The 27662-nt window shown below is 43.1% G+C and overlaps 1 protein-coding gene across 3 annotated transcripts in view; it reads right to left on the bottom strand.

Annotated features, from left to right (window-relative positions):
- The window catches only part of PIBF1 (progesterone immunomodulatory binding factor 1), a 504884-nt gene that overhangs the window by 82951 nt on the left and 394271 nt on the right, over positions 1 to 27662 (bottom strand). For all 3 annotated transcript variants that reach the window (XM_063952932.1, XM_063952931.1, XM_063952930.1), the window contains one exon: positions 9544 to 9628. In XM_063952932.1, coding sequence (XP_063809002.1) covers positions 9544 to 9628 — 85 coding nt within the window. The remainder of the gene's footprint in view (positions 1 to 9543; positions 9629 to 27662) is intronic.

Here is a 27662-nt window from a genome sequence, read left to right as displayed (position 1 = left end):
ACACGCCAACAGGCATGAACCAATTGCAGCAACATGCTGAAACCAAGAAAACACAACTTGTGCAACTCTAATAACTAAACTGCAGGTAAAGTACGCACTGGGACGAGCGCCCAGCATCCTCTACGGACTAGGAGAAAAGGATTTACCGGTAGGTTATCAAAATCCTATTTTCTCATACGTCCTAGAGGATGCTGGGGACGCCATCAAGACCATGGGGTCTATACCAAAGCTCCAGTACGGGTGGGAGAGTGCGGATGACCCTGCAGCACCGATTGACCAAACTTGAGGACCTCATCAACCAAGGTGTCAAACTTGTAGAACTTAGCAAATGTGTTTGACCCTGACCAAATAGCTGCTCGGCAAAGTTGTAATGCCGAGACCTCCCGGGCAGCCGCCCAGGATGAGCCCACCTTCCTAGTGGAGTGGGCCTTTACAGACGTCTGTAACGGCAATCCAGCCGTAGTATGAGATTGCTGAATCGTATTTCCAATCCAACTTGCAATAGTCTGCTTGGAAGCAGGACAGACAATCTTGTTGTGATCATACAGGACAAATAGAGTCTGTTTTCCGTATACGAGCCGTTCTAGCAACATAGATTTTCAAAGCTCTAACCACATCTAGAGACTTTGAATCAGTGAATGTGTCAGTAATTACTGGCACAACAATAGGTTGGTTTATGTGGAAAGATGAAACCACCTTCGGAAGAAAATGTTGACGAGTCCTCAACTCTGCCCTATCTTCATGGAAGATCAGGTAAGGGCTCTTGTGAGACAAGGCCCCCAATTCAGACACCCGCCTTGCGGATGCCAAAGCCAAAAGCATCACCACTTTCCAAGTGAGAAATTTCAACTATCTTTTGTAGAGGCTCAAACCAATCCGATTGATGGAACTGCAATACCACGCACACAATCCCATGGTGCCACTGGAGGCACGAATGGAGGCTGGATGTGCAGAACCCCTTTCACAAAGGTCTGAACCTCTGGAAGAGAGGCCAATTGTTTCTGGAAGAACACTGACAAGGCCGAAATCTGGACTTTGATTGATGCCAATCGGAGGCCCGCCTCCACACCACCCTGCAAAAAATGGAGAAAACGTCCTAAATGAAACTCTTCCGTAGGAGCTTTCATGGATTCACACCAAGATACATATTTTCTCCAAATACGGTGGCAATGTTTCAACGTTACTCCCTTTCTGGCCTGAATAAGGGTGGGGATGACCTCCTCGGGAATACCCTTCCTGGCTAGGATATGGCGCTCAACAGCCATGCCGTCAAACATAGCCGCGGTAAGTCTTGGTACACACACGGCCCCTGCTGCAGCAGGTCCTCCCGAGGAGGAAGAGGCCGAGGATCTCCTATGAGTAACTGCTGAAGATCTGGGTACCAAGCCCTTCTTGGCCAGTCTGGGGCAATGAAGATTGCTCGAACCCTTGTTTTTCTTATGATCCTGAGTACTTTTGGGATCAGCGGAAGTGGAGGGAAAACATACACTGACGGAAACATCCACTGGGTCACCAGTGCATCCACTGCTACTGCTTGAGGGTCTCTCAACTTGGACAGTATCTCTGAAGCTTCTTGTTGAGACGAGACGCCATCATGTCTATTTGAGGAACTCCCCAAAGACTTGTCACCTCTGCGAAGACTTCTTGGTGGAGGCCCCACTCTCCTGGATGGAAATCGTGTCTGCTGAGGAAGTCTGCTTCCCAGTTGTCTACTCCCGGAATGAATATTGCCGACAGAGCTTGTAGATGTTTTTGTGCCCAGCGGAGGATTTTTGTCGCCTCTGCCATTGCCGCTCTACTTTTCGTTCCGCCCTGCCTGTTTATGTATGCGACTGCTGTTACACTGTCCGCCTGGATCTGCATGGGACGGTCTTGAAGAAGATGTACCGCTTGTTGAAGGCCGTTGTAAATGGCTCTTAGCTCCAGAACGTTTATGTGAAAGCAGGCTTCCTGTTGTGACCAACGTCCCTGGAAGTTTTCTCCCTGAGAGACTGCTCCCCAGCCTCGGAGACTTGCGTTCGTGGTTACCAGGACCCAGTCCTGAATCCCGAACCTGCGTCCATCTAGTAGGTGAGAACTGTGTAACCACCACAGGTGCGAAATCCTGGTTTTTGACGACAGGATTAACTTTCTGTGCATGTGTAGGTGTGACCCCAACCACTTGTCCAACTGGTCCCACTGGAATACTCTGGCATGGAACCTGCCAAACTGTATGGCCTCGTTGGCCGCGACTATCTTCCCCAACAATCGAATGCACTGATGGATCGACACACTTGATGGTTTCAATATCTGTTTTACCATTTTTGACTTTGGGTAATTTATGATCCACCCGTGTTGTTGGAGTATTGACAGAGAGAGTGATATGTTTCGTAACAACTGCTCCCTGGATCTCGCCTTTATCAGGAGGTCGTCCAGATAAGGAATTATATGGACTCCTTTCTGACGAAGAAGAACCATCATCTCCGCCATCACCTTGGTGAATACCCTCGGCGCCGTGGAGAGACCGAAAGGTAACGTCTGAAATTGGTAATGGCAATCCTGAACCGCGAATCTCAGATAATTCTGGTGAGGAGGATAAATGGGAACATGCAGGTAAGCATCCTTTATGTCCACCGACACCAAGTAGTCCCCCTCCTCCAGACTGGCAATCACTGCCCGAAGTGATTCCATCCTGAACTTGAACCTTTTTAGGTAACCATTCAGATCCTTTAGATTTAGGATCGGTCTGACCGAGCCGTCTGGCTTCGTAACCACAAAGAGGCTTGAATAAAAACCCCTCCCTTGTTGTGACAACGGTACCAGGACTATGACCTGGTCTTGACATAATTTTTGAATTGCCGCTGTTAATGCTTCTCTTTCCGACGGAGAAACTGGCAAGGTCGATTTGAAAAATCGGCATGGGGGTACGTCTTGAAACTCCAGCTTGTACCCCTGGGATAATATTTGCAACACCCAGGGATCCAGGCCAGACAGAATCCAATCCTGGCTGAAGAGTCTGAGACGTGCCCCCACCCGAGCGGCCTCCCGCAAGGGACCTCCAGCGTCATGCTGGGGATTTGGCAGAAGTAGGGGTAGACTGCTCTTGGGAACCTGGAGCCGCTGTGGGCTTCTTTCCCCTTCCCCTACCTGCAAAAAAGGGGGAACCTCTTGTCTTTTTGTATTTATTGGGCCGAAAGGACTGCATTTGTGGGTGATAGGTCTTTTTTGCCGGTGCAGGGGGCAAAAATGTCGACTTACCTGCGGTAGCCGCCGAGACTAACGCATCCAGGCCATCGCCAAATAAGGCCTCACCTTTATATGGGAGAGCCTCCAAGTTTCTTTTGGAATCTGCATTCGCGTTCCACTGGCGAATCCACAATACCCGCCTAGCCGATACTGCCATGGTAGCGGCCTGTGAACTCAAGAGTCCAATATCTTTCATTGCTTCCAGCATGTAGGCGGCAGCATCCTCGATATTCCCTAACTTAAGGAGTATCTCATCTTTATCAATCGTGTCAATTTCTGATTAGCCGATACTGCCATGGTAGCGGCCTGTGAACTCAAGAGTCCAATATCTTTCACTGCTTCCAGCATGTAGGCGGCAGCATCCTCGATATTCCCTAACTTAAGGAGTATCTCATCTTTATCAATCGTGTCAATTTCTGATGACACGCTTTCTGACCATTTTTCAATAGCGCGACTCACCCATGCGCAGGCAATAGTGGGCCTAATCAGTGTACCATTGGTAACATAAATGGATTTAAATGTCGTTTCCATTTTGCGGTCGGCCGGCTCTTTAAGAGAACCCGTGCCAGAAGCAGGGAGAATTACCTTCTTTGTCAATCTGGAAAGCGCACCGTCTAACAAAGGGGGTGACTCCCACTTTTTCCTGTCCTCAGCCGGGAAAGGGTAAGCTATGTGAATCCTTTTGGGAATACGAAATCTTTTATCAGGATTCACCCACATCCCTTCTAACAGAGCATTTAGTTCGTGTGAAGGGGGAACGTGACTTTGGACTTTTTTTTCCTTACATAAATACGCCTTCTCCTGAGGTACAGGAGTGGTTTCTGTAACCTCCAACACGTCCCTTATAGCCACAATCATATATTGTATATTTTTTGCCAATTTATGATCTATCTCTCTGGATTCACTATCGTCGACACAAGAGTCAGAATCCGTGTCGGTATCCGTGTTAACAACATTTGCAAATGGTCTCTTAAGTGACCAAGAGGGGCCGCCTGCATAAGGAATAACAGCATCCTGAAAAATCACATCTTCCACAGATTTTCTCCAGCATGCAGCCTTAGATTCAGACTTATCTAATCTACGGTTAATCAGATCACTACTGTCGACACAGGAATCAAGAGTCCGTGTCGGTATCAGTTTGTACTATTTGTACAAATGGTCTCTTATGTGACCCAGAGTTGTCTCCTGTGGATGAAAAGGCAGAACTATGAAAAATCACATCTTCTACTGATTTTCTCCAGCATGAGACTCAGACTTATCCAATCTCTTACTGATATGATTCACACTATCACGTAACTCTTTCACCCATGAAGGCTCTTGGTGTGCCGGTAGCGCCACCACATTACAACTCTGTGTCCCTAAAATGGCTTCCTCCGGGGAGGAACTCCCTGCCTCAGACATGCCTCACATGTGTACAGCACACCAACAGACACACTGGGACTTATTTTGGGGACAGACCCACAGTAAAATCTGTCAGAGGGACACAGGATAGAAGTAGCCAGTTCACAATCCCAGTGCCAGTATTTCCTGTGAACACAGTATGTCCACAGCCTAACAGCGCTTTTCAAATAGTAATATACACTATCAAATGCACCACAATCGCTTTGTGCCCCCCTTAATAGCACCCTGTACTTGTCAGAAGTGGAGGAGAGGACCAGCGTGTTCTCTGCAGCCTGAGGAGAGTGAGAGAAAATGGCGCTGAGTAGTGTGCTGGCTGCCTGAGGTAGAAGCTCCGCCCCCGCAATGGCGCGTCCTTACACTCATACAAACACTGTAATATTTATACTGGCGGGGGTAGGGCTGTACCAGCGGCAACTTATGCCCCCTTTTAGCCAATTTGAGGTATTTTTCTTGCTGCCCAGGGCGCCCCCCCACGCCCTGCACACTGTAGTGCCTGTGTGTGTGGGCAGCAATAGCGCGCTGCGCTCCGGCCAGCCGCGCCACACCTCAGCCGTCACTTACTTGATAGAAGATCATTCTTCTTATACTCACCTGTCTTCTGACTTCTGGCTCTGTGAGGGGGTGACGGCGTGCTGTGGGAGTGAGCATCTAGACACGGCTAGTGTTCAGTTCCCTTCAGGAGCTAATGGTGTCCTGTCAGCCAGAAGCAGAGCCATGAAACTCTGAGGAAGTTGGTTCTGCTTCTGTCCCCTCAGTTCCACGAAGCAGGGAGTCTGATGCCAGCAGATCTCCCTGAAATATTAAAAAAACCTAACATAAGTCTTTTTAGAGAAACTCAGTAGAGCTCCTCAGAGTGCATCCAGTCGACCTGGGCACATTTCTACAACTGGGGTCTGGAGGAGGGGCATAGAGGGAAGAGCCAGTTCACACCCGATGAAAAGTCTTTGGAGTGCCCATGTCTCCTGCGGATCCCGTCTATACCCCATGGTCTTGATGTCGTCCCCAGCATCCTCTAGGACGTATGAGAAATTAACATTTTTTTAGTAAACTGTTTAATTTTAGATGTTTACACCTAGTTTTAGTAATACATGAACAATTTTTTAAGTGAGAACAGTAACAAAATGAACACAGCAATAGAATAAATACACACTAAATAGTTGCATCAAGAAGTACAATTAGGCTCTGAATTTCACTCAATCAGTTGTTTGAGTCTGAGTCAAACATGTACATGTCTTTGTCCACGTCCTCACGTTTGTCCTCAACAGAAAAGGCTCTGTAGCATGCAACCAGTTTAGCTGCTTTTTCATTTCCCAATCTGTTGCGTGTTTTGGATTGTACAAAACCGTACGTTGAAAAAATCCTTTCAATTCCTGCACTTGATGAAACTGTGGTGAACATCTGCTTCAGAAGATTTACTACCGAAGTGTCTAACTGAAGTTGGGCTGCGTAGGACATCCACCAGGCTAGAGGAGATACTTGGCGTAAAGTGTCTATTTCAAACATGTATGGTGCAAATGGTTTCATGGATGCACAAAAGCTGATGATCACCCGCATAATTTGACAATTATTGACATGAGCAAACTCTATAGCAGTCTCAATTTCAGCAGGACTAAGCTTTTTTCCCCTGTACCTAGGATCAAGTAGATTAGCCAGCAAGCGAGCATCTGTGAGTGCAATTTTAGCTCTTGCCTTAGCCATCTTTACTACATTGCTGTGGTGTCCAATCTCTTCAAGATCATCTAACAGCTTCTTCCACACTTGTACGACCTGATTGTGCAGTTTTGTCTTTGTGCACGATCCAGGGCTACAGCTACAGGTTTCAGTTGAGCCAAATAATCTTCAGCACTCCGCTTAATACCAAAGTTATTAACTTTGTTAATAATGTCTTGTGGGATATCATCTATGTTTTCATCACATACTCTAACAAGAATGGGCATGTTTTTCGGAAAGGGCTCCAAACAGTCTGCCATAGTATTCCAGCGTACATCACTTGGCAGTATCCTACATGTCTATCTATTTCTAAGCAAAAGTTGTAGTTTTATAACATTTTGAATTAAATCATGATTTAATCATTTGATTTAAATAGTTTGATCTAAATCGTGCAAACCTGGGCACAGGCTTACACTATATAGGCTTACATACATACACTACATACCGTAGGTTACACTGGCGCTGCATAGGGGGCAAAGTTCCACAAGCCCTGTATGGCATCCTGTTGATGCTTGGTGCAGTAAAGTATCAGTGGTCACGATGGTGTCCATATAAGCTCCCTCCTTAGATGGTGGCTTGAAATAAGGGGTCAGATAGGTTTCCCTAACTGCACAGCAGCCGCAGCGGGTGCACCACTGCTTGCTGCAGTGTAGATCCTTTCACACAGGTACTGGCAGTGATTCCTAGATGGGACTGTTTTGAAGTACATAAAAATCGGGGATGCAGAGAGCAGTGGGTCAGACGTGTTTCAGCTGTCCTAGCAGGGAACCGACCAATTTGGGACCCTAGACAATATTTTAGGTGGTGGATCCCCCAAAGGGGGCATGACCTTGAGGTCTGAAAGTAATCCAACACTGTGGACTGATGGGGGGAGTATGCTAATTGTGCCACCCCCCACCCCCTCATAAGACATTGTGCTCCTCTCCCCCACCACATGCTACACCAGGATTAGGCAATCGGTGGAATTGCAGCAGCTGTAGAACTACACATCCCAGCATAGCCTAGCACATATCTACACTATGCTGATGCTCCCCATCCTCCTCCACATTTGTGCTCCTCCCACCTTAGTAGTTATTGACCTGGACTGTCTCCTCCCTGCTTCTCTGAGGCGGATAGGCGTCACTACAGCAGGCCCCTTTCAGACTCCTCTACTTTTTGCACTGCCATTTGGTTATGGTCACAAGACTCTGAGCGTGACCTCAAATATCAGTTGCCACACAGGTCTGTATTTTTCCTGGGGCAGCAATTAACAGCAGATGAGGAAGAACCGGAAGGGAGGATCTATCTCTGGTCGGAATGCCTCCTTCCCTTCACTGACACAGATGCACGCACAGTACATATTATAGTAAAGAGAATCACATTGACTCTGTCAATTGCGCCCCCCACTCTGGGCTAGGCAGTTTATTTGTTCAGGGCACGCCCTGTGTCTCACGGTGTCAGGGTCCTGGATCTGGAGACATTTTTCACTTTGGTAATGACAAAAACATCTCCAGTATCTTCCCCATGACAGACCATTAGCGCAAGGTCTGTCTTGGGATTGCATTTCAGTTAAAGAGTGCAATAATAGATTTGAAATATGCCACGAAAACAGGTATATTTTAAATTACTTTCACTGTCGTTAATAAATACAGTAGATCCCTAAGTAAAGATATGTCCTCATACTTCTTTGCTGCAGTCCCGCCAAACAGCCCATCTTGGTACGCCAGGTTGCATGAGAACTTTGCAGAAAATGCAGCTCAGACACAACGTGGTGTGACTAGGACGCACGAGGAGACTTTCCTGATTATTTTGATATATAACACTTACGTATATATATCTGTGTGCAACGGAGTCTCTGAATCTGTACTCAAAGTGCAACAATGTAAACAGTGGCAGTTTAAAAAAAAATACATATTCTGGGGCAGATGTATTAAACCTGGAGAAGTGATAAAGCAGTGATAAGGGGAAGGCGATAACGCACAAGCCAATCAGCTCCTGTCAATTTACATATTGGAGCGGATTGACTGGCGCGTTATCACCTTGCACTTATCACTGCTTTACCACTTTTCCAGGCTTAATACATCTGTACTGTTCAGTATACTCAGTCACACACAATATACACGTGTCATACATCAAATTAATCGTCAGTCTCCTCGTGCGTCCTAATAGAATAATTGGCAAAAAAAATGAGTCCCATGTTACCAGACTTGCACGGGATCTGGCAGCTCACTTATGTCAGGCATCTCGCGCTGCATGGCGTATTGAGGGTAGATGTATGAGGACGCCATCTGTATACTAATAATTTTTGTTTCCCTGTAACAGTACTGCATAGACAATAACCGATACTGCTGCTGTTCCTGCTATGTGACCACCTGAAAAGGTGACAAAAAAACACTCGGCACAGGGGTGAGAAAAGCCTTACCAGCCGCACTATCATCTACTGAATTTTATTTCTTCTAACCTGCTCCTCCCCCTTCCCCAAACAGAGGTTGCCACACGCAACAGGCTTTTCTACAGCTTTCCTGAACCCTCCACAGCTGTCACAAAAAACAGGAGTAGGGAATGAGCATGAGGGCTGGCAGAAGACACAAACAATGGCAGCTTGGGAATGGTGCAAGTGGAACTTGATATGGTCAGATCCAGCAGTTAAAATGTTAGTAGATGAACAAAAAAGGGGGCTGTGATGGTGCATAGTGCCTTCAATGCCAATTGTGATATTGCACAAATGACATATTAAGGTAGGATTTGTTAAGGGGGGTACTCACGGAGCGATATTCTAAGCAATCTGACTAGATTGCTTAGAATTTAAGCATTATCGCTCCGTGTGTATCCCCTACAGCGACAGCGATGCGCAGCCCCGCGCATCGCTATCGCTGGTGCTAGATTGGCCTGTATGCAGGCCAATCTAGCGGGTCGCTCACTTCACCCGCTGGGTGAAATGAACGCCCCCCCCGTCTCCCCCCGCACGCTCAGCACACATCGCGCTGTGGCCTGTGGCTGAGTGGGGGGAAAGATGTGTGCTGAGCGGTTCGCTCAGCACACATCTCTCCCACATCGGCCCGTCTATATGGTCCTTTACACTGGGAATATGTCTGACTATGCAATCCACAAGAAACAAACACCTGCATCAACTCAAAAAAGTATTTTTAGGCATAAAGTTATCTTTCATTTCAACTGTGAACGACAGGAACACATTTTATTTTAAAGTGCATAAAATTGCAACTGTACCTCTTGATGATTTAGAAGCTTTTCCAAATCTGCTGCCATTTGGTTCTTGACCCGAAGTAGAGAAGACTTTTCTTTATTTAAATTACTGCAAAATAAGAAAGCATTAGGAGTAGGTTACACTACTTTTCCACAAAGTCAGTTGTGACAGGAAAAAAAATCTATATCAAACAAAAGTGCAATTCTAAAGAAACTTATTTGACAAACACCAATGAACTGTCAAAAAGTAGCAGAACATAAACAAATCAAACACAGTAAATCCTGCCATTATCAATCAAATAAACAGTCATTTGCTTAAACTGATAATATGTATAAAAATAATAATGTATAGATGAGTCCTCGCTTATCATTGCTGCAGTCTCGTTTAAAACAGCCCTCCCAGACACACCTAGTCATTAGTGCGTTAACACCAAGCGTCTTCTTGTGCATTTTTCCCACCGAAAATGCATCTTATTCTCATCACAAACACTTTTCGACAAGACTGCAGTTTCGATACCAATTGAATATACCCTATAGTGGGATAAGAGCCAGCAAGCAACATGGCAACCAGAGCTATGAGGAGGGTTCTGCCTCAGGACCAACACAAGGAGGAGAATGAGGAAGAAGAGGAAATGGATTCTAATGACAAAGAGGATGAGGGATCTGGGCAGGAAGTGTACCCCATAGTGCAGACAGAAAGGGAGTTTTGCCAAGCACATGCTGTAACTACTTACATTTTCAAATTTACAGTTTTCAAAACCTTACATGATACAACATTTGTGATGGTATATTGGAATTCTACTCACAAAATTACTTTGAAATTTATATATATCATGTCAGATTCAAAATGACAGTTGAATAGTGTTATTGGTGGTCTGTGCATGCGTCGCCGCTGCAATGCACAGTAATTGAATTGCAATTACGGACGCAGTTAGGATTCATTCGCAAGTGATTGACAGGGAGCGGTTGTTTTGTGGGAGGTAGCACGTGAGTGTCGGGACCTGTTTTTGCGGTGTGTATCAGCCTACATCAGCAATCACATATGCAGAAAACAGCATCTCGGTTGCGGCGGCCATTCTGACTAACCATAGACTCAGTAGGGAGTTGAATGTTTGTGATGATCTGTATAGGTGCTGTGAATGTGTATGCAGTTGCAGGTAGCTATGAAATCTCCAGTAGGTGTCGCATTACAGATCCTGGCAGCTGCTACATAACCATATTTTCTCACATCCTCTGAATAATAAATTGCATCATTAGCAACCAACTACTGTATAAATCAGGCCCATTGTAGTTTTAAACTGATGCTACATAAAAAGAAGAATTAGAGGTGTATCAGGTGGACTTAACTATTACTGACCGTCATCGCACTCTTGTTACAGTTGTACTCTGTGCATCACAGGAACTAATGACCAAACCAGTATGTGAAGTGGTCAACATTAAAAATTAAACAGCACAACATACTCATGTGGATTACAGCTTGACAAAAACAGTTAGAACAGAGGTGAAACTTGGCAATGTACAGACTGCTGATCAGAACACAAAAAGGTGCAGAGAAAGATGAGTGACACAGTGGTTAGCACTGCAGCTGTACAATGCTGTGGATTTTGGTCCTGTTACTACTTTTGTAGACTTTGTATGCTCTTTACATGCTTTCCCGGGATCCCTCTGAGTGCACTGCCCAAAAATATCTAGTAGGTTAAAATTGTTTCTGACAAAATGAACGCTAATGTATGTGTGTTTAGCCCTGTACACACGGGGAAATGTGTGCTGAGCAATCTAGCACAAACCGCTCAGTACACATCTCTCCCCCTGCTCAGCACACAGCGCGATGTGTGCTGAGCGAGGGGGGGCAACACACCGCCCATTTCACCCAGCGGTGAAAATAGGATTTTAATACCTACCGGTAAATCCTTTTCTCTTAGTCCGTAGAGGATGCTGGGGATGCTTCAAGAACCATGGGGTATAGACGGGATCCGCAGGAGACATGGGCACACTATAAGACTTTGAATGGGTGTGAACTGGCTCCTCCCTCTATGCCCCTCCTCCAGACTCCAGTTATAGGAACTGTGCCCAGGGAGACTGACATTTGGAGGAAATGGATTTATTTAATTATTTTAAACTAAGGTGAGATACATATCAGCGCACACCACCAACACACCGTACAAGATGGCATTTAATAACAACATGCAATGGCATGACCAACAGCAGTCACGGATTTGACTGAACTCAACGCAACATGAGCGTAACTATAACCAAACTGCAGATACAGCCCGCACTGGGACGGGCGCCCAGCATCCTCTACGGACTAAGAGAAAAGGATTTACCGGTAGGTATTAAAATCCTATTTTCTCATACGTCCTAGAGGATGCTGGGGATGCTTCAAGAACCATGGGGTTTATACCAAAGCTCAAGAACGGGCGGGAGAGTGCGGATGACTCTGCAGCACCGATTGACCAAACAAGAGGTCCTCCTCCGCCAGGGTATAAAACTTGTAAAACTTCGCAAAGGTGTTTGATCCCGAACAAGTAGCAGCTCGGCAAAGTTGTAACGCCGAGACTCTCCGGGCAGCCGCCCAGGATGAGCCCACCTTTCTGCTAGAATTGGCTTTCACCAATTTCGGTAACGGCAATCCTACCGTAGAATGAGCCTGCTGAATCGTATTACAGATCCAGCGCGCAATAGTCTGCCTAGAAGCAGGAGCCCCAATCTTGTTGGGAGCCCAGAGGACAAACAGAGCCTCTGTTTTCCTAATCTGCGCCGTTCTGGCGACATAGATTTTCAAAGCTCTGACCACATCGAGAGACTTTGACTCCGCCAAGGCCTCAGTAGCCACTGGCACCACAATAGGCTGGTTTACGTGAAAAGATGAAACCACTTTTGGCAGAAATTGTTGACGAGTTCTCAACTCTGCTCTATCCGCATGGAAAATCATATAAGGGCTTTTGTGAGACAAAGCCGCCAATTCAGACACTCGCCTTGCTGACGCCAAGGCCAACAACATGACCACTTTCCAAGTAAGGAATTTTAACTCTACCTTTCGCAAAAGGTTCAAACCAATGCGATTGCAAAAATTGGAATACCACATTAAGATCCCACGGTGCCACAGGATGCACAAATGGAGGTTGGATGTGCAGCACGCCTTTTACGAAGGTCTGAACTTCTGGAAGAGAAGCCAATTCTTTTTGAAAAAAGATCGACAAGGCCGAAATCTGTACTTTAATATAGCCTAACTTTAGGCCCACATCCACACCAGATTGTAGGAAATGGAGCAAACGCCCCAGGTGAAATTCTTCCGTAGGAGCCTTCTTGAATTCATACCAAGACACATATTTTCTCCAAATACGGTGGTTATGCTTTGCAGTTACTTCTTTTCTAGCCTGAAGAAGTTTGGGAATGACTTCACTGGGAATACCCTTTCGGGCTAGAATTTGACGTTCAACCGCCACGCCGTCAAACGCAGCCGCGGTAAGTCCTGATACACGCACGGCCCCTGTTATAACAGGTCCTCCTGAAGAGGAAGAGGCCAGGGATCTTCTATGAGCAACTCCTGAAGATCTGGATACCAGGCCCTTTTTGGCCAATCCGGAACAATGAGGATCGCCTGAACCCTTGTTCTTCTTAGAATTTTTATCACCTTTGGAATGAGTGGAAGTGGAGGGAACACATATACTGACGGAAACACCCACGGTGTCACTAGGGCGTCCACCGCTATCGCTTGAGGGTCCCTTGACCTGGAACAATATCTCTGACGTTTCTTGATGAGGCGGGACGCCATCATGTCTACTTGAGGAACTCCCCAACGACTTGTCACTTCTGCAAAGACCTCTCTATAAAGACCCCACTCTCCTGGATGGAGATCGTGTCTGCTGAGGAAGTCTGCTTCCCAGTTGTCCACTCCTGGAATGAAGACTGCTGACAGAGCGCTGGCATGTCTTTCCGCCCAGCGAAGAATCTTCGTGGCCTCGGCCATTGCCGCTCTGCTCCTTGTTCCGCCTTGGTGGTTTATGTACGCCACTGCTGTCACGTCTGACTGAATTAAGATAGGCAGACCTCGAAGAAGATGTTCTGCTTGCAATATGCCATTGTAAATGGCTCTTAATTCCAGAATGTTTATGTGTAGAAAAGCTTCCTGGCTCGACCACTTTCCCTGAAAGTTTCTTCCCTGTGTGACTGCTCCCTAGCCTTGGAGGCTTGCATCTGTGGTCACCAGGATCCAATCCTTAATCCCGAACCGGCGTCGCTCCAGAAGGTGAGAACTGTGCAGCAACCACAGAAGGGAGATTCTGGTCCTGGGAGATAGAATTATTTTATGGTGCATGTCCAGGTGAGACCCGGACCACTGGTCCAACAGGTTCCACTGAAACACCCTGGCATGGAACCTGCCATACGGAATGGCCTCGTAGGCCGCCACCATCTTCTCCAGCAACCGAGTGCATTGAAGAACTGACACTTTTGCTAGTTTCAGAATCTGTTTTACCATGTTCTTTATTTCCAGAGCTTTTTCCACTGGAAGAAAAACTCTCTGCAATTCTGTGTCCAGAATCATACCCAGGAACGACAGCCGTGTCATTGGATCCAACTGTGATTTTGGCAGATTTAGGAGCCAACCGTGTTGTTGCAGAATCGTCATGAAAGGGCAACATTCTTCAACAATTGCTCCTTGGACCTCGCCTTGAGGAGATCGTCCAAGTACGGGATAATTGTGATTCCCTGCTTGCGCAGGAGAACCATCATTTCCGCCATTACTTTGGTGAAAATCCTTGGAGCCGTGGACAGACCAAACGGCAACGTCTGAAATTGGTAATAACAATCCTGTACTGCAAATCTCAGGTAAGCCTGATGTGGAGGACATATGGGGACATGCAAGTAGGCATCCTTTATGTCGACCGATACCATAAAATCCCCCTCTTCCAGACTGGAGATCACTGCACGGAGAGATTCCATCTTGAATTTGAATTTTTTTTAGAAAGAAATTGAGGGATTTCAGGTTCATAATCGGTCTGACTGAGCCACCCGGCTTCGGGACGACGAACAGGCTCGAATAAAAACCTTCCCCCTGTTGTGACGGGGGCACCGTGACAATTACTTGATTTTGACACATCTTTAGTATCGCAGCGCTTACTATTTCCCTTTCTAGAAAAGAAGCTGGCAAGGCCGAATTGAAAAATCGGTGAGGGGGCACGTCTTGAAACTGTAACTTGTACCCTTGGGATTACTATGTCTACTATCCAAGGATCCAGGTCCGAGTGCACCCAGACCTGACTGAAGAGTTGGAGACGTGCCCCCACCGGTGCGGACTCCCGCAGAGGAGCCCCAGCGTCATGCGGTGGATTTGGTAGAAGCCGGAGAGGACTTCTGTTCTTGGGAACTTGCCATAGCCTGTGACCTTTTTCCCCTTCCTCTCCCCCTCGCAGCAAGGAAGGAGGACCCACGTCCTTTTTTGAATTTATTGGGCCGAAAGGACTGCATCTGATAGTGAGGCGATTTCTTCTGCTGTGCAGGAACATAAGGTAAAAATGAAGACTTACCCGCGATGGCCGTAGACTCCAGGTCAGTGAGGCAGTCACCAAACAAGACCTTACCGTTAAACGGTAGAGACTCCATCGCCTTCTTAGAGTCAGCATCAGCATTCCATTGATGAATCCACAATGCTCTCCTTGCCGAGACTGCCATGGCATTGGCCCTTGATCCCAAAAGGCCCATATCCCTTACAGCTTCTTTTAAATATGCTGCAGCGTCCCTGATGTGACCCAAAGTCAAAAGCACACTATCCCTGTCTAGGGTATCTACCACAGATGACAAGTTATCTGCCCACTTTTCAATAGCACTACTCACCCATGCCGAAGCAACGGCAGGCCTGAGTAGCGACCCTGTAGTGACATAAATGGATTTTAGGCTATTTTCCTGCTTACAATCCGCAGGATCCTTTAGGGCTGCCCTGTCAGGGGGCGGAAGCGCCACCTTTTTGGATAGACGCGATAAAGTTTTGTCTACCGTGGGGATTGACTCCCACCTTTCCCTGTCCCCAGAGGGGAACGAATATGCCACTGGAATTCTTTTGGGAACATGTATCTTTTTGTCAGGATTTTCCCAAGCCTTTTCAAAAAGTGCGTTCAGTTCATGAGAGGGAGGAAACGTTACCTCAGGTTTCTTTCCTTTAAACATACAGACCCTAGTATCAGGAACAGCAGGGTCCTCAGTGATATGTAATACGTCTTTTATCGCCACAATCATGTACTGAATACTCTGGCATCACTATAGTCGACACTGGAATCAGAGTCCGTTTCGGTATCTGTATCTGCTATATGGGGAAATGCACGTTTCTGTGACCCCGAAGGGGTCTGGGCCTGTGACAAAGCATCTTCCATGGATTTCCTCCATGTCTGGTTCTTAGACTCAGATTTATCAAATCTCTTAGTCAACTTAGTCACACTTGCGTTTAAAACCCTCAACATATTCACCCAATCATCTGTCGGCGGTGCCGACACGGTCACTCTCAAAGTATTTTCTGTCCCCACTCCAGCCTCCTTCTGGGAAGAGCATTCAGCCTCAGACATATCGACACACATGTACCGACACCCACAACCACACTGGGGCTATAGGAGACAGACCCACAATGAAGCCTGCAAGAGAGACATAAAGAGAGTTCTGCCAGCTCACACCCAGCGCCTATGCCGGTACTGGAGCAAGTAAGAAGACGGCCCAGACCTGTTAGCGCTTTTAATATATATATAATTTTGCACAAATTACTTGTGCGCCCCCCCCCCCCCCACCCGTTTTGCACCCTGTTACTTGTACAGCAGTGTGGAGGTCAGGGCCAGCGTCTCTGCAGCTTCTGTGAAGAGGAAATGGCGCTGGTCAAAGCTATGTGGGCAGAGCTTTAAGCCCCGCCCACTACATGGCGCTCTTCAGTCCCGCTTAAAATGATCTTTATACTGGCGGGGTCCCTTAACTAGTGCCTGGGCACTGTTATAACTTTTGCCATTGCTGTTTGAGGTGTTCATGCTGCCCAGGGCGACCCCCCTGCGCCCTGCAGTGCCGTGTTATGTGTGGGAGCATGGCGCGCAGCGCGGTACCTCAAACGCCGTCTTCTGCCGCCACTGAAGTCTTCTGATCTTCTCATACCCACCCGGCTTCTGTCTTCTGGCTCTATGAGGGGGGTGACGGCACGGCTCCGGGAACAAGCAGCTAGGCGTACCAAGTGATCGAACCCTTTGGAGCTAATGGTGTCCAGTAGCCTAAGAAGCAGAGCCCTTGAACTCTGAAGAAGTAGGTCTGCTTCTCTCCCCTCACTCCCACGATGCAGGGAGCCTGTTGCCAGCAGGTCTCCCTGAAAATAACAAACCTAAAAAAAGTATTTTTCTGAGAAACTCTGGAGAGCTCCTCAGTGTGCATCCAGTCTCACTGGGCACAGAATCTAACTGGAGTCTGGAGGAGGGGCATAGAGGGAGGAGCCAGATCACACCCATTCAAAGTCTTATTGTGTGCCCATGTCTCCTGCGGATCCCATCTATACCCCATGGTTCTTGAAGCATCCCCAGCATCCTCTAGGACGTATGAGAAATGAGCGATCTAACTAGATTTGCCAAATCTAGAGTCAGCCGCACATTGTTATGGGCATACACACTGAGAGATCCGTGCTTAATTTCTAAGCAATCTAGTTAGATTGCTTAGAATTTAAGCACGGATCTCTCCATGTTTACCCCCCTTTAGTGGTGAAAGTACTGAAGATGCAGCTGTCCCTACAATCTCTCAATCCCTCACACCAGAGGCCTCATTGAATTGCTGTTTTCTAAGTGAAAATTAACTATTTAATGAATGCTAATGTAATAATGCTTGCTCATCTATGTGTTTCTATATCTACTGTGTAAAATAGCTATATACACCCACCCACCCACCCATATACAGTCACAAAAAATGCACAGTCAAAAGAGAACCTTCAGAGACACTTAAAACTATATACATTTCTTCTTTCATAGAACGACTGAAATGAGCACATTAAAGTTTCGATTTACAAGAAACACAATTGGCTGTGTCAGCTAAAAATAACACTGCTTGTTTAAGTGTCATAGTAACCGGCATTTGTTGAAATACACACTTGTTCAGAAGCTGTTTTGTGACGTACTATGCATACGAACATACTCAAAAAATAACTACAACTGTCTAAAAAAATAATAATCTGCAAACAATGAGCCAACTCTGTTTTCACTACAAAATTAATCGTCATAGGATAACATTTCCAGTTTTAACAAACACATGTGTACATTTTACTGTACTATTTATATGCTTGAACTGTCTTTTTTTTATATATATAATTTATGATAATCTGATTTTCAGTGATGTATAGCAATTTCAAGACAATACGGTATAAAGCAAAACATACATGCAATATTTACAGCCAGTGCACATTTATTATGTGTCAACACATATCACACAATCATTCTTTTCAATAATTGTAAAAGGGCTCAATGTAATAGGATTGGTGCAAGGAAAAAATGGTATTGTTAGTATGTAGCATAAATATATTAATTGTGCTTTTCTATTAGATTTTTTTTCCATTACTAAAGTAAAAATGACTATATTACGTGAGGACAGGATTGGAACTCATGTTCAGGGCAACTGTTCTCTTTTTAACTACTAACTACTGCACAAGTGACACACACTGTATAAACTATACAAATGTACCTTGCCCCAGTAACATATTTTTACAAATACTCATAACCTTTCCTTTTGCACAGAAACAACACTGTTTGAATGAGCTAGAACATGCAGAATGGTTTATATTCTTACACTGAGGCAGAGTCCAGACAGGCAGTGTCTGAAGTAAATAATAAAAATAAAAATAATAATAATATTTTTTCTTTTCATTTTAATGTTCAGAAGCTTGGCATGTTAAACAGGCATCATTTTTCACACTTCCATCAAAAAGAGCTTTAGATTTAGAATCAAATTGGACTGAGATTTTATCAGTATAGATGGGTGCATTTCCGACACGTAATAAAAACAAAAAACGACAAAAAAACAACAAAAAACAGCCAAATGCCATGAATGTCAAGCATGCCATAACTGTCATGTGTTCTGAAGAAAAAAAAACCCTCAAGCATAATTCAATATAATCTCCCAGACAGAGGCACTTTGGGCAGGAAGAGTCCTCTCTCTGCCTGCATGATGTGCGGTCACACCTGCCCCCCCAGAGTGATTATCTGATCAGTGTGCACAGCATGTGAAGCAGGTTGCTGGCCAACGCTCCTGCATAGTGCATACACACCTATGCAATTATGGGGCTGATCAGCCGACATTGGGCATAGTGTAAGCAGCTTTACATGTACTGTACATGTTTATAATTCAGATCTGTCTTTACAAATGCATATGCTAAAATATTTGTTCCATTTTTATGCTCAAAATGCTGTACATTTCATTGTGTAATGCTGTACATTAATATTCTCCTCTGCTGCGAGGAAGCCGCCAAGGTAATAATACCAATATAGGATTTTAAACCAATCATACACAGATACGCAAATTAGGAATAACTTTAGCATGGCAAAATAGACACAATTGCTTAAATATTATAGAAAAAAAAAAAGAAAAAAAAAAAACAGACAAGAAAAACAACCATCCCCATACACCCCCCCCCCCCCCCCCACATAAGACCTTTATTTCACGCGATCAGACACACTGTCCTGGGAAACGTTGGCTGCCAACAGGTCACTTGATGCTGTGAGAAACCAGAGGTGCAGGTGCTTTCTATTTTATTTCATTTTTACTTGACGTGAAAGCAGTTAAGGGCTTTGATTACTCTTTATGGTTTGGAAAAGAAGCCTATCATACTTATTTAGATAATAGATATCTGAATAATTTAGATATCTCTGGAAGAATTAAGACAATATGAATCTGCTATTTCATAGTTTGTCATCATCATAAAAGTTTAAACAAAGACCTGCAGTATGACTAAACTATGAACTTCGTAACATTTCAGAGTTGGCGTGATTTGTAGGTCTCTAATCCGTACAAGAAAACTGCAATCTCATTTGGCTCAGACATGAAGGAAACACCCTTAAGCAGAACAATCAACAAACTACAATGCAAGAAATACATATTAGTATAAAATATAAATACACATATGCATTCTTTAGAATTTGTAAATAAATGAAAAATTAGTGTTACAAAAAGCAATGTCTAGGATTATTCTCAGCAATAACACTGTGTGCACAGTGCACACGATATGCACATTGTACACTGTGAAAATAAGAGAGGACATACTGTACATAGATTTTTGCCTTAAAGGGATTTTCCACACACAGACAATGTTATTGGTTTGTACATGTAACATTTCCTAATCACGCTGTTTTCTGGATTCCTCCTGTGCTTTTCATCAATGCATTTGTAGTTATTTGCCAAGCAGCTGCTATTATTTACTGCTCTTAGATGTTAATATTTCTATAGACATAGTACAGGTATTGCAATTTAGCAGGACAATTATGCAACAGGTAGCATCTATCCTTGTGTATAAATGCCTATTTCCCTATAGATTGTAAGCTAGCGAGAAGGGCCTTCCTTACCTCTATTTTTAATTTTTCCCCCCAGTTTTGTTCTATTACTGTTCTTCCAACTGTAAAGCGTAATGGAATATGCTGCGCTCTATAAGACTATTATTATTATTAATATTATTATTATTATATGTGTCAATGTAACATTTATAGGTAGGCTCAGAATACTCAGGGGCTCATGCAGTGTTCAACACAACAGGGCTGTAATTGCTACCACAGAACTAAGTCTGTATACTCTCCCTTAAACAGAGTTGTGCGCATCATTGTGAGTCTACTCATTATCATAAGTGAGCACATCTGATAACAGGCATATTTAGGATTCCAGCCAACCCTACACGGGTTTAGTATGAAATACCTACAATAAAAATCCCGACAACAATTGATCGACGGTCAAAATCCTGACAAGGTAAAAATACCGACATTTAAAATTCCGACAAGGTCAAAAGATCGACAGTTAAAATGTCGACAGGTCAAAAAGTCGACACAGTTTTCATTGGTTTTAGTGTATATGTCGACATAGGTCAACATGGACACCGTATAAGTGAAATGTGTGCGCTCGCCATGCTTCGGGCACGTTGCCTTGCTGCGCTTGGGACACTATTAGACTGACCATCCAAGTCCACTGGGATAGTAAAGTATGAACAAGTCTGTTTCAATGAAAAAATCGTGAAAAACCCATGTTGACCTTTTGACCTGTCGACATTTTAAATGACAGTATTTTGACCTTGACGGTATTTTAAATGTCATTTTTGTTTTAACCATGTCAGGATTTTGACCGTCTGTCAATTGTTGTCGGGATTTTGATTGTAGGTAAATTGACCGCATCCCCCCTACACAGTCTGCAGTTCCATGCTACACACTTACTATACACTGCCTATGTCCCGTCACAGCTCAGTTACTAGGAGAGATGTGACTGAACTTCATAGGACCCCACATTGCCATACTTGTACACTCTTGGACTGGGAGTATGAGTGTACATTCAGCTCTGTCTCAGACACTCCATCTTTACACATCACTTTATTGATAGCTTGGCCAGTTTACAGCAAGTGCTAAGGCGGCATGCAGTGGTTGTTGGTATGTTACATGAACTTATGGTGACAAATTGATAGAAACCTATAAAGTTTTTTATGTACTAGTATACTTGTATTACTGCCAAGATCTCAGTGGAATAAAGTCATTCTGTTTATTAGCCCAGGAAACTACAGTGCCTCTCTTTTACATAGAGCACTGGGTAATGTCAATAGGCAAACATAAAAGATTTAGGTGAAAAACACATAAGGAAGCTGGAGAGAAAAAGAACCTCACGTAGTAACAGTTGTAGAAGGGCATGGAAAAAAAGTTAAAAGAAACAAAAAGTTTAATTCCCTATAAAATGACATACCGAAGGATAAAGACTAAACAAGTCCCATACCTATACAGAATGCATCTAAATACATTAATATTACAAACCAATGTGGAGTCCTTGCCCTGTATAAAAGGGCTCAACTATAAGGAGCGCTTTATAAAATGGAATGGGATTTTCTTTTGAGCCGTTATTCTCAGGAAATTCAAAGTCTTCTGAAATAAACCCAAGGTATAACCGCTGTGAGTACTGCATAGCTAGATACTGATGTTGGCATGTGACTAGGTTCAGCAACAAAGGGATTACAATTGGAGATAACTGACTGTTTGGACAATTGCTCAGAATCTAGAGTGCACATTTATGGCTTTATTTCCATGTCATATGCATACAGTAATTGACTAGTCATGACGCATTTAAGGTCCTTCCTGTATGTACAGGCAATTAGTCAATGGATTACATTTTGTTGAATACAAAACTTTCACAATACCAGAAACTGTCTTTTCTTATTAAGAGTCTTTGAGCATGATTCATTAAACAAGCAACCTGGAAGCCTGAGCAGAATTCACGTGGAATCAGGTAGAGTACATTGTGCTTAAGCATTTGCTGCTAAATGAGACATCGTCTCACTTGACTGCATCTCACTATGTGAAAGATTGTGACTAAACTACTGCCTCAGAAACCACCACAAGTACAGCAACACTTGCCTGGAGTTACACATTTGACTGTAAGATGCAATAATTAGATGATCACCTAAACATACAGATATGTCCTTCCTCATGTACCGCGTACGCACCCAAGGTCCCAAGGATTGCATGGGTGTGTATGCTCCCACGAATGGGTCGCACATAGATATGGCAGTTACAATCTCGATGCGGCCGTATGTGGGACCCGTTTGCAGGTAAGATGGTGGAAGCCGCATCTGTAATATAGCACATTTTAGCTTTAACCCCTTCACTGCTGAGCCAATTATGTCCCTTTTTGGGCTGTTCACAGTCCAACATCAAGATCAGTAATTATTTATGCAGCAGCTATGCAAATTATACCTTGGATTTTTTCGGAATACTATGAACCTTCCAGAAAATAGTATTAGCTTGTTTATCTATCAAAACATGGCAAATAATAACTACCCAAAATCGGAAAAGTGTTTTTCTTTGTTTGAAATAAATCCAAGAAAGTGAACTAAAAGCAAATGTGTGCATTTATTCCTAACCACCCCCCAAGGAGCTATATGGTACTTTCTCTGGTATTATTCTTCCTTTCAGATTCAGCAAAAATACAGAGTGTAAACCTGCAATGAATACTCCTCTTGTTCTTACTAGTATGAATCAAACAAATAAAATGTGTAGGAACAATACTGTAACGCAACAAGGCATATGAATTCGAAAAATAATCTACCATATGAAATCAGGGTATCCGTAAGGGTGCTTATGAATTTTTTGAAGCCAGGATGGCAGAGATCACCCCCAATCTTGAATTTCATAATGACTTCTGCAGTGCAGGTGTGTTCCATAGTGACCACACATGTAGAGAATAACATCCCAGGGGTGACATCACTGTAAAAACAATGGGGACTATGTGTATGAAAGGGGGAGTTAGGGGAGAGCATTTAAAGTGCACTATCTCATGGCTTTTAAAATGCAGTTTTGTGGGGCTTAATTAAATAATTGTTCCCACAATGGTGACTTCATCAAGTACTGTACATCCCAGATCAGAAGAAAATTGGAGAGATAGGACAAATGATAGACAGAGGGAGTATGTGTCAAATAACGATGTTTCACCGCTAAGGACGAATAGATTTGAAGGTTTAGAAATTGATGAAAAAATGAAATCACCTTTATTAGACGTGGGATATATGACAAGGAGGAGATTCTGATTAGTAAGAACGTTAACCCCATAACCAAAATAAAGAATGTTAAAAAGGTAAAAAGGTGAAAAAGAAGTGGTCAACGAATTAATAGAAATAAAGTGAGTAAAGCCACTACTGAGGCCTCCTCCATTAGAGAAAAAGGAAGTCACTAAAATATTCAATCTAAGTAAAAGAAAACTTACTGAGAATGAATTAATAGTCCTAAAAAGAGGATTTAAGTTTTCACCTACCAGCCAATTGGATCTGTATGATTTTTATGTTGATTTGAATAAATATGTATGGAAATTAACAGTAAAAAGGTTTTTTGCTGCTAAAAATGGTTTGGAGGACGAGACAGGAGGACCATCCTGCTCGTCCTTTAAACCAAAATACACTTTTTTTCCGTCACATCAAATGGGTAGCTATATTGAATGTTTCAGTAAATTGGTTAATACCGAGGTTGATCAGTTCCTGCAAAAGAAAAATAAGATGTAATCTTACCAAAAAGGCTTTTATAGCCTTAAAATCTTTGAGAGATAAGGATTTAATAATTAAACCAGCCGACAAGGGTGGAGGGGTGGTCTTAATGGATAAAGAAACATATATGACTGCGATCATGAATCAGTTTGAACGTGGTGACACATATAGAAAATTAAAAAGTGACCCCACTGTAAGAATAATGAAAGAATTGCAAGAATTTTTGGGTGAAGCTTTAAAGAATGAAGCTCTTACTAAAACGGAGTTCGATTTTATTAATATAAAATCTCCATCTACACCCACAATCTATATTTTGCCTAAGATGCATGAAGACCCCCTCCACCCTCCAGGAAGGCCAATTATAACTGGGATTAACAGCCTAATCTCTAATTTATTGGCTGTAATTGATTTCTAACTTCAACCTCTGGTTAGACAAACAAAAGCTTTTTTGAAAGATACTAGGGACGTCCTCAATATTGTGGAAAACGTTGAATGGAAGGAAGGTTACTTCCTAGTGAGTGGGGATGTATCAACTTTGCATACCATTATTGATATGGATACAGGACTAAGTGCTATTGCTTATTTTTTTTTAGAGAAATCAAATATTTCTAAAGAGATTAAGGATTTTATTCTTAAGGGTATAAGGTTCATTCTTAAAAATATTTTTATTTCAATGGAACCTATTACGTCCAGAATGTCAGTACGGCCATGGGCACCAGGTTCACCCCCAGCTATGCCAATTTATTTATGGCATATTGGGAGGACTTAGTAATTTGGCAGGACGATCAGCTGGGGGCGGGCCTGGTGACATGGAACAGGTACATAGACAATGTTCTTTTTATGTGGAAAAATACGGAGGAAGAACTAAAAGGATTCTGTGACTCCTTGAACATTAATGAAGTAAATATTAGACTAACCTTTTCTATTAGCCCTATTGAAATTAATTTTAGATCTTTGTATTTATAATCATAACGGGAACTTACATACTTAAATCTATAGGAAAGTACTGATTCAAATGTATATATTGATAGAACTAGTATGCATCATGATAATTGACTGGATGGAGTTCCATATGGACAGTTCTTACGCGTAAAGAGGGCCTGTACAGATAAGGAAGTGTGTCTTCATCAGTTTAGTGAAATGGAACATCACTTAAGAGATAAAGGTTATGACAAAGGAAATGTAAAATTAGCTCAAAAGAAACTGAATAGTGTTGATAGAAGTACTCTATTAGAGGAGAAAAAGATGGTGGAAAAGAAAAATAACCATCAGTGGTCTTTTATAAGTAATTTTAATGTTCAACATAAGGAAATTTAATGTTTTTAGGAAACACTGGAGTATTTTAAAGGAAGATCCTATTACAGGTATAGGTAATCAAATACCAGAGAAAACTACTTTTATTTATAGACGAGCAAGAAACCTAAAGGATAAGTTGGTACATAGTGCAATAGAAGAGAATAAAAGAACAAGTGTTAGGACGCAAGGGTTTCATAGATGTGGAATATGTATTATGTGCCGTAATGTTAAAGGTACAAGTAAAATTAAAGATTTTGAAGTTAACGGAATAAAATATCCGATATGTGATTTTATCACATGTAATTCTAAAAATGTTGTGTATGCTCTAGAATGCAGATGTGGTATGCTTTATGTAGGGAAGACTTCAAGAAACCTAGACTCGTTTAGCAGAGCATATTTATAATATAAAAAAGGTCTTGAAACTCATACTTTTTCAAAGCACTTTAAATTAAAACATAACTGTAATCCCGATGAAATCAAATCCTTTTTTTGTAATAAGTTGTTACCACAAATTGGACTATGTATTTCAATATTGCAATATGTATTTTTCTTTTTTGAATCCTTCACATCAGTGATTAATATTTCATTCACAGCATAAGAAACTGGAAAAACACAGTGCAACACATGTGGTTTCTTCTCACGTATACAGGGATCGAACAATACCTGCCTCCAACTGACGAAGAATTGGCCAAAGAAGCAACAAAAACAGAAGGGTTTGCATTGGAAACCAGAAAGCTAAAACGTTATCTTGCTTGGGATCTCTTTTTTCACAGGCCATTTCTATAAAGGAGGAGGCAGTACGGAAGTTCTGATAGACATCTGCATTTATGGCACTGATGTTTTGAACTTTATGCGAGATATTTTGTGGATGACCTTAAACACTTGTCACCAGGGAAAGACACGTGGTTTGGAGTTGTTGAGACAAATTCAGGGCAATAGTCAAAGTGCGTGATTCAATTTGCTCAGCACTTACAGTCTCTCCATTAGCTTGCTGTTATCCATGGGCATGATTTACTCAATGGCTGAATGGAGGTCATGAATCCAAAAAAATGACATGTCATTTTTAACTTCATGAACTATAAGGACTGACATTTATATAAACCCACCACTGCTCATTTGAACACCTGCAGTGCTTAGGGCCTAATTCAGACCTGATCATAGATTAGTAGATGATTAATTTGACATGTGGGGGGACGTCCAGCACAGGTCAAGTCCACTCCGCATGCCGGATCTAGCCTCTTCCCCCCACTCCCCAGCAGACATGCGACAGCATCACACGGTGGCAAAGCTTTCGCATGTTTAGAGTAGCCCTCTGCCTGCAATGTTAAAGGATGCGGTGGCTGCGTGTGACGTCACGCAGCCGCCGCGGCCCGCCCTTCCAACCTCCGTTGTCCGGATCGTGCCCCTAAAATGGAGCATCGACACCCACAAAATGCGCAGTTGACGTGCCATCGACGCCCCGTTCCCGCCCAGCTATTAAACTGCGTTTTGAAGAGAACACAGTTTAGGACCTTGCACATCCTTGTACCGGCATACGCAGATTTGCAGAAAACATTCATAGCGATTTTTGCACACCGGTGTCTGAATTGGCTCCTTAGTACGAATGCCAATGGTCGTTAGCAGTGAAAGGGTCAATAATAGTAACTGAATTTCCTGTGTTCTATGGTGATTGCAGAGACTACAGAATAAGGACATTAGAAATACCCAAACATTTCTCCATATACAAATAAACACTAGCATTCTAAAGTATTCATTTAATACTTTAGTTACTTTGTTATGCACTTGAGTAAACTTGCAATATGTTTTTCTTTTTCTTTTTTGAATCCTTCACATCAGATATTAATATTTCATTCACAGCATAAGAAACTGGAAAAACAAAGTGCAACACATGTGGTTTCTTCTCACGTATACAGGGATCGAACAATACCTGCCTCCAACTGACGAAGAATTGGCCAAGGAAGCAACAAAAACAGAAGGGTTTGCATTGGCAACCAGAAAGCTAAGACGTTATCTTGCTTGGGATCTCTTTCCTCAAAGGCCATTTTTATAAAGGAGGAGGCAGTACGGTAGTTCCGATAGACATCTGCATTTATGGCACTGATGTTTTGAGCTTTATGCGGGATATTTTGTGGATGACCTTGAACACTTGTCACCAGGGAAAGACATGTGGTTTGGAGTTGTTGAGACAAATTCAGGGCAATAGTCAAAGTGCGTGATTAAATTTGCTCAGCACTTACAGTCTCTCCATTAGCTTGCTGTTATCCATTGGCATGTTTTACTTAATGGCTGAATGGAGGTCATGAATCAAAAAAAATTAAGTGTATACAGTAATTTTTCAAACACTGGACCTTGAGTCAAAATTGGCTAAAGCAGAAATGAGTTGGATTTTTAAATTAAAAACTTTGGTTCCTAAGGGCTTAAATGGTGAATTTAAAATGAAGTGGTTTTTATAATTTATCTTAATTTTATCTTTAATTTTAACTGTATTTTTAATCAGTATTTTTATATGTTTCTCTCTTTTTTATGTATATATGGACTATTTGTGGACTTTTAATGGACGCTTTTGCTGGACTATTTATGGAATTTTAATGGACGTTCGGCTGGACACCTTTATTGATGAATTATCCTAATACAA

Source organism: Pseudophryne corroboree, chromosome 2 (genome assembly GCF_028390025.1).
Source record: "Pseudophryne corroboree isolate aPseCor3 chromosome 2, aPseCor3.hap2, whole genome shotgun sequence".
Taxonomy (NCBI): domain Eukaryota; kingdom Metazoa; phylum Chordata; class Amphibia; order Anura; family Myobatrachidae; genus Pseudophryne; species Pseudophryne corroboree.
Note: the sequence above shows the minus strand (reverse complement) of the source record. Positions and strands in the feature narration are given on the sequence as shown.